The following is a 7,925-nucleotide window of genomic DNA, read 5'->3' as shown; positions in this document are numbered from 1 at the left end:
TGTCAGACCCCATCACCTGGGACATCTGTCCCTGTCCCCGCCCTCCTCCCCCTCCCCTCCCCCCTCAGGCACCATCATTTCGGAGCATCCCCTCCCCCCCTCGCTGAGCCCCCCGCCCTTTGCTGAGCCACCCCACGGCCGGCGCCCAGGACCCCTCCCCCGCCAGCCAGGTACTGTGGGGACATCCCTGGGGGGACATTCCTGGGGGGACATCCCTGGGGGACATTCCCTGGGGGTGACATTGCTGGGGGGGACATTCCTGGGGGGGGGGACATCCCTGGGGGGACATTCTGGGGGGACATTCCTGGGGGACATCCCTGTGGGACATCCCTGGGGGACATTCTGGGGGGGTGACATCCCTGGGGGGGACATCCCTGGGGGGTGACATCCCTGGGGGGACATTCCTGGGGGGGGGGACATCCCTGGGGTGACATTCCTGGGGGTGACATCTCTGGGGGGACATTCCTGGGGGGACATCCTGGGGGGCATTCCTGGGGGGGTGACATTCCTGGGGGGGGACATTCCTGGGGGGGGGACATTCCTGGGGGGACATTGCTGGGGGGGGGACATTCCTGGGGGAGGGGACATTCCTGGGGGGGACATTCCTGGGGGGGGGACATTCCTGGGGGAGGGACATTCCTGGGGGGGGACATTCCTGGGGGGGGACATTGCTGGGGGGACATTCCTGGGGGGGGGACATTCCCTGGGGGGGGACATTCCTGGGGGGGGGACATTGCTGGGGGGGACATTCCTGGGGGGGGGACATTCCTGGGGGGGGGACATTCCTGGGGGGGGGAGGACATTCCTGGGGGGGGACAATTCCTGGGGGGGGGGACATTCTGGGGGGGGACATTCCTGGGGGGACATTCCTGGGGGGGGACATCCCTGGGGGGACATTCCTGGGGGGACATTCCTGGGGGGGGGTGACATCCCTGGGGGGGACATTCCTGGGGGGACATCCCTGGGGGGGGGACATTCCTGGGGGGGGGGACATTTCCTGGGGGGGGGGGACATCCCTGGGGGGTGACATTCCTGGGGGGGGGGGGACATTCCTCGGGGGGGGACATTCCTGGGGGGGGACATTCCTGGGGGGGGGGGGGACATCCCCTGGGGGGGTGACAATTCCTGGGGGGGGGGGGACATTCCTGGCGGGGACATTCCCTGGGGGGGGGACATTCCTGGGGTCCCCACCCCCCTCCCAGGTACTTTGGGGACATTCCTGGGGTCCCCACCCCCCCCGGACCCCCCCAGTGATGTCCCCCAGGACCCCCCTGGTGATGTCCCCCAGGACCCCCCCCCTCCCCAGTGACGTCCTCAGGACCCCCCCCCCCCCAGCAGTGACGTCCCCAGGACCCCCCCCAGTGATGTCCCCAGGACCCCCCCAGTGATGTCCCCAGGACCCCCCTGGTGACGTCCCCCCCCCCGGCCTGGTCCTGCAGGGTCCCCCCCCAGGCCCTGGTGGTCAGTGGGGGACAGGTGACCCCCGAGCTGCTGGTGCAGGAGCAGGAGCCCCCTGGGCGCCCCCCAGCCCGGGCTGTCCCCCCCCAGCTGTCCCCCCCCCACCTGGAGCCGCAGGCCCCCGGCGAGCCCCGAGCTGGGTGAGTGAGGGGGACACGGGAGGGGACACGGGAGGGGACACGGGAAGGGGACACAGGGACAGCCGCTGATGTGTTTGTCACCAGCCACCAGCTCCCCCGAGAACGGTGTCACTGCCGTGAGGAGGTGAGTGAGGGATGGGGGGGCCTGTCCCTTGTCACCCTCCCTGTCCCCTGTCACCCTCCCTGTCCCTTGTCACCCTCCCCCCCCTTTGTTACCCTGTGTCCTGCTCTCTCCTGTCCCTTGTCACCCCCCTGTCCCTTGTCACCCCCTGTCCCTTGTCACCCCCCCTGTCCCTTGTCACCCCCCTATCCCTTGTCACCCCCTTGGACCCCCTGTCCCGTGTCACCCCCGCCCCCGTCTCCTGTCACCCCTGTCCCTTGTCACCCCCTGTCCCTTGTCACCCCTGTCCTTTGTCACCCCCCTATCCCTTGTCACCCCCTTGTCACCCCTGTCCCGTGTCACCCCCCCCGTCTCTTGTCACCCCTGTCCCTTTGTCACCCCCCTGTCCCGTGTCACCCCTGTCCCTTGTCATCCCCTGTCCCGTGTCACCCCCGCCCTGTCTCTTGTCAGCCCTGCTCCTGTCCCCTTGTCACCCCTGCTCCTGTCCCCTTGTCACCAGGGTGACATTTTGGGGCTCCCCAGAGCCCCCCCCCTGCCTGCCCTGACCCCCCCCCCCCCCCTCGTTATCCAGGAGGAAACCCAGGAGTTCCCCCAAGGAGGAGAAGTTCGTTAAGAAGCTGCTCATTAAGAGGTAATTAGGGCATGGGGGAGGGGAAGATGGAGCCCTGGGACCCTTCTGTCCTTTGTCCCCTTGTCCCCAACACCCCTGAGCACTGTCACTGTCCCTTGTCCCCTTGTCCCAGCACTCCCCAGCCTTGTCACTCTGTCCCCTTGTCCCCAACACCCCTGAGTATTGTCACACTGTCCCCTGTCCCCAACACCTTGGAGCTCTATCACTGTGTCACGTTGTCCCAACACCCCTGACCCTTGTCACACTGTCCCCAACACTCCCCAGCCTTGTCACTGTCCCTTGTCCCCAACACTTCCAGGCCTTGTCACTGTCCTTTGTCCCCCTCACCCCCAACACCCCTGAGCACTGTCACTGTCCCTTGTCCCCTTGTCCCAGCACTCCCCAGCCTTGTCACTGTCCCCTTGTCCCCAACACCCCTGAGTATTGTCACTGTCCCTGTCCCAACACCCCTGACCCTTGTCACTGTCCCCCCTGTCCCCAACACCCCTGAGTATTGTCACTGTCCCCTTGTCCCAACACCTTTGAGCACTATCACTCTGTCACGTTGTCCCCAACACCCCTGACCCTTGTCACTGTCCCCTTGTCCCCAAGTGCCCGGGCACTCCCAGCCCCCCGAGCTCCCAGTCCCTGTCCCCGGGAGCTTTGGGTGTCCCCCAGTGTCCCCTGTGTCCCCCCAGGAGGGGTCCCCCCGGGGCCCAGGACAGTCCCCGGCTGCCCAAGGTGCCTCGGGTGAGCCTGGAGCGCCTGGAGCTGGACCTGGAGCTGGACCCGGCCCAGCCGCCCGTGTTCCGAATCTTCCCGGGGCCCTCGGCCGAGGAGTTCAGCGTCATCGTCATCGAGCAGGGGACAGCGGGGACAGCCGGGGACAGCGGGGACAGGCAGTGACAGTGGGGCCAGCAGGGACAGTGGGGCCAGCAGGGACAGTGGGGACAGCAGTGACAGCAGCGACAGCAGCGACTGCAGGGATGGCGCAGCCACACGGAGCCCTCCCTGTCAAGGTGAGTGTCCCCTGTGTCCCCTCCCTGTCGTGGTGAGTGTCCCCTGTGTCCCCCTGTCCCCTCCTGTCAAGGTGAGTGTCCCCTGTGTCCCCTGTGCCCCCTCCCTGTCAAGGTGAGTGTCCCCTGTGTCCCCTCCCTGTCAAGGTGAGTGTCCCCTGTGTCCCCCTGTCCCCTCCCTGTCGAGGTGAGTGTCCCCTGTGCCCCCTCCCTGTCAAGGTGAGTGTCCCCCTGTGTCCCCCTGTACCCTCCCTGTCAAGGTGAGTGTCCCCTGTGTCCCCTCCCTGTCGAGGTGAGTGTCCCTGTGTCCCCTCCCTGTCAAGGTGAGTGTCCCCTGTGTCCCCTGTGCCCCCTCCCTGTCAAGGTGAGTGTCCCCTGTGTCCCCTGTGTCCCCTCCCTGTCAAGGTGAGTGTCCCCTGTGTCCCCCTGTCCCCTCCCTGTCGAGGTGAGTGTCCCCTGTGCCCCCTCCCTGTCAAGGTGAGTGTCCCCTGTGCCCCCGCCCTGTCGAGGTGAGTGTCCCCTGTGTCCCCTCCCTGTCAAGGTGAGTGTCCCCTGTGTCCCCTGTGCCCCCTCCCTGTCAAGGTGAGTGTCCCCTGTGTCCCTCCCCATCCAGGTGAGCGCTCCATGTTCTCTTCCCTTGTCAAGGTGAGGGTTCCCCCCTCCCTGACCCTGTCCCCTGTCCCTGACCATGTTCCTGTCCCTCTTCCCTGTCCCTTGTCCCCTGTCCCCTCGCCCTGACTGTGTCTCTGTCACCCTTCCCTGACCGTGTCCCTTGTCCCCTATCCCTCACCCTGTCCCCGCTCTGTGACGGTGTCCTCTGTCCCCGCTCTCTCACCCTGCCCTGTCCTATGTCCCCTGTCCCTGACCATGTCCCCTGTCCCTGACCATGTCCCCTGTCCCTGCTCCCTGTCCCCCCTGCCCTGTCCCTGACCATGTCCCCCCTGCCCTGACCATGTCCCATGTCCCTGGCCATGTCCCCCCTGTCCCTGCCCATGTCCCATGTCCCTGTCCCTGCCCTGTCCCTGTCCCCGCTATCCCTGACCATGTCCCCCCTGCCCTGCCCCTGACCCTGTCCCCTGTCCCCTGTCCCCTGTCCCTGACCATGTCCCCTGTCCCTGTCCCTGTCTCCCTCACCCAGGAGGAGCAGCAGGAGTCTCCCATTGGGGACACCGGGGACACCAAGCCCGTGGGGCTGCTGCCGCCTGCCCCGGGGGAGCCGGGCCCTGCCCCGGGCTCCTCCCCCGGCCCGGGGGTCCCGCTGGCCCCGGGGGGGCTCCCGGGGGTCCCGCCGGGGGTCCCGGGGGTCTCGTGCTGCCGCGTGTGCGGCCAGGCCGGGGCCGTGGTGATGTGTGACCGCTGCCAGCGCTGCTTCCACCTGCACTGCCACCTGCCCGCCCTGCAGGACGTGCCCAGGTACGGGACCCACTGGGATCCACCAGGACCCACTGGGATCTACTGGGATCCACCAACCCCACTGGGACCCACTGGGATCTACTGGGATCCACTGGGACCCACTGGGATCCACCAGGATCCTCTGGGATCTACCGGGACCCACTGGGATCCACCGGGATCCACCAGGATCCTCTGGGATCCACCGGGACCCACTGGGATCCACCAGGATCCTCTGGGATCCACCGGGACCCACTGGGATCTGCCGGGACCCACTGGGTTCCACCGGGATCCACCAAGCCCACCAGGATCCTCTGGGATCCACACCCCCCACCGGGATCCACCAGGATCCACAACCCCCACTGGGATCCACTGGGACCCATTGGGATCCACCAAAACCATTGGGATCCACTGGGATCCACCGGGATCCACAACCCCCACCGGGATCTACCAGGATCCACAAACCCCACTGGGATCTGGGATCCACTGTCCTGTGTCACCCCCTGGGCCCTGGGATCCACTGCCCTGTGTCACCTCCCTGGGATCTGCTGGGACCTCTTGGATCCTGGGATCTCCTGTCTCTGATCCCTCGGGGAATCCCCCACCGACCCCAAACCTCGTGGGATTCCCCCCCTCCCCACCCCCAGCAGCCCCTCCCCTCAATCCCAGACCCATGGGGGTCTCCAGGTGCTGATCCCATGGGATCCCATTCCCAATCCCATGGGATCCCACTCCCAATCCCATGGGATCCCCTTCCCAGTCCCATGGAATCCCATTCCCAATCCCATTCCCAATCCCCTTCCCAGTCCCACGGGATCCCATTCCCAATCCCAGTCCCAATCCCATTCCCAATCCCACGGGATCCCATTCCCAATCCCATTCCCAATCCCACGGGATCCCATTCCCAATCCCACAGCCCCGAGTGGACGTGTTTGCTGTGCCAGGAGCTGCCCCCTCCCAGCCTGGACGGGGATCAGGGCCCCCCCCTCAAACTGAGCCCCCAGGACCAGCAGGTGAGAGGGGGGGCAATCCCAGGGGGACAATACCAGGGGACAATTCCAATGGGACAATTCCAATGGGACAATCCCAGGGGGACAATCCCAGGGGGGCAATCCCAAGGGGACAATTCCAGGGGACAATACCAGGGGACAATTCCAATGGGACAATTCCAATGGGACAATCCCGGGGGGGCAATCCCAGGGGGACAATTCCAATGGGACAATCCCAGGGGGACAATTCCAGGGGGACAATTCCAATGGGACAATCCCAGGGGACAGTTCCAGGGGGACAATTCCAATGGGACAATCCCAGGGGGGACAATCCCAGGGGGGACAATCCCAATGGGACAGTCCCAGGGGGGACAATCCTGGAGGGACAATCCCAGGGGACAATCCCAGGGGGGACAATCCCAATGGGACAATCCCAGGGGGGACAATCCAAGGGGCACAATCCCAGGGGGGACAATCCCTTGGGGACAATCCCAGTGGGGACAATCCCAATGGGACAATCCCAGGGACCAATCCCAACCCCATCCCAACCCCACAGAGGTGCGAGTTCGTGCTGCTGGAGCTGCTGTGCCACGAGCCCTGCCGGCCCCTGCAGCGCCTCTCCAGCTCCCCGGTGAGCCCCGCCGCGTGCGGGCCCCTAACGGTGGCACTTCTAATTAACGCTTAATTAATTAGCGCTTTTAGGGGGTTTTTTTTGCTTTTACTCCGAGCTAGGATTAACAAAACACGATGGGAACGGGTTTTTTTCGTGTTTGGGCTTGGTTTATATTAAAGTTTATCAGAAAGTACAGAACGTTCAGCAGCATTTCCAGCTGCCTGCTAGAGGTGAGGAAAATGGAGAAAGATTTAGCTGCTACCAAGTTTCCTAGAGTTAAATGGTATAAAAGAGAATTAACACTTATTATAATATTTTTTATAGTATTTATTATAATATATTATCATATTATATTATTATTTTATTATAATTATATTGTTATATTTTGTTATATTACATTATAATATTATTATATTATATTAATATATGATTACACTATATAATATTATATTATTATACTATTATACTCTATTATTATATTATATTATTATATATTATTATATTATTATAATATTACTGATTTTAACTCAATAACTAACTTTCTTAGCACTTACATTATTTACACTTTTAATAACTAACTTCCTTAGCACTTACATTATTTACATTATTTAAATTATTTACAGTTTTAACTCAATAACTAACTTCCCACACTCTTAGTGTGACACTGACTGACCAATCAGAATCTGTTACCTGAAACCCATGGAGAAGGAAGATGAACACTGAGACAAGGCCTAAAATCTTCCCTATTTTATGTTATAAAACCCTCAGACTTAAACCCCTTCACTCTGTGCAACCACGCCCTTCCAATTCACCACCCCCCCGTGATTTTAACTCCCATCACCCACGTTCAGAACCCGTTTCCCAGGCCTCGGGTCTCGGCCTTTGTTTCCTGCTTGAAAACCCGGAGGGCTCCAACCCCTCCGGGTTTTTGGGATGCAGGGGGACCCCGTCCCAGCCCTGACCCCGCCCCTGCTCCCCCAGGACGGCCGCGACGCCATCGACCTGACGCTGATGCGGGCGCGGCTGCAGGAGAAGCTGAGCCCCCACTACCGCAGCCCGCAGGAGTTTGCCCGCGATGGGTGGCAGCTGCTGCGCCAGTTCCACCGCCTCACCGAGGTCTGGGGACCCCTCCCCACCCCGAGAGCCTCAGCCCCCGGGGACCCCCCCCAGCCCCCTCTGCAATCCCCTGGGGATTTTTTTTTTTTTTTTTTTTTTTTTTTTTCCACCCCCCCTCTCTCCTCCCCAGGACAAGGCGGATGTGCAATCCATCCTGGAGCTGCAGCGATTCCTCGAGAGCCGCCTCAGCGCCGTCTTCGGGGACCAGAAGTTCTCCAGGCTCCTGCTGGATCCCGAGGATGCCCTGGAGATGTTCCCAGGGTCCTGATCTCCCTTTCCTGGGGGGGTTGAAACCCCCTGTCAGGACCCCAGTTTCCCCACTGGGGTCCTGGTTCCCCCCCCCCCCTCCACGGTTCCAGTTTCCCCCAGAGCCTCCCAGGCCATGGGGACGTGCCTGTCCCCCTCTTATCCTGGGGTCACTCAGAAAAATACAGCCCTGGTTTGGCCTCCTGGATTCTCCTTCATTTCTGTGC

At 62.2% G+C, this 7,925-nt stretch overlaps 1 protein-coding gene across 1 annotated transcript in view; it reads left to right on the top strand.

Annotated features, from left to right (window-relative positions):
* Positions 1-7,916, top strand: part of LOC148220685 (transcription intermediary factor 1-beta-like) — an 8,323-nt gene extending 407 nt beyond the window's left edge. Inside the window, exons 2-11 of the mRNA XM_088154845.1 lie at positions 1,549-1,598; positions 1,683-1,722; positions 2,291-2,350; positions 3,028-3,218; positions 3,257-3,348; positions 4,490-4,758; positions 5,651-5,747; positions 6,280-6,354; positions 7,318-7,452; positions 7,583-7,916. Of these exons, the coding sequence (XP_088010971.1) occupies positions 1,549-1,598; positions 1,683-1,722; positions 2,291-2,350; positions 3,028-3,218; positions 3,257-3,348; positions 4,490-4,758; positions 5,651-5,747; positions 6,280-6,354; positions 7,318-7,452; positions 7,583-7,720 (1,147 nt within the window). The 3' untranslated portion in view covers positions 7,721-7,916. The remainder of the gene's footprint in view (positions 1-1,548; positions 1,599-1,682; positions 1,723-2,290; positions 2,351-3,027; positions 3,219-3,256; positions 3,349-4,489; positions 4,759-5,650; positions 5,748-6,279; positions 6,355-7,317; positions 7,453-7,582) is intronic.
* The last annotated feature ends 9 nt before the right edge of the window (positions 7,917-7,925 follow it).

Source organism: Sturnus vulgaris, chromosome 32, assembly GCF_052056855.1.
Source record: "Sturnus vulgaris isolate bStuVul1 chromosome 32, bStuVul1.hap1, whole genome shotgun sequence".
In the NCBI taxonomy this organism is placed as follows: domain Eukaryota; kingdom Metazoa; phylum Chordata; class Aves; order Passeriformes; family Sturnidae; genus Sturnus; species Sturnus vulgaris.
Note: the sequence above shows the minus strand (reverse complement) of the source record. Positions and strands in the feature narration are given on the sequence as shown.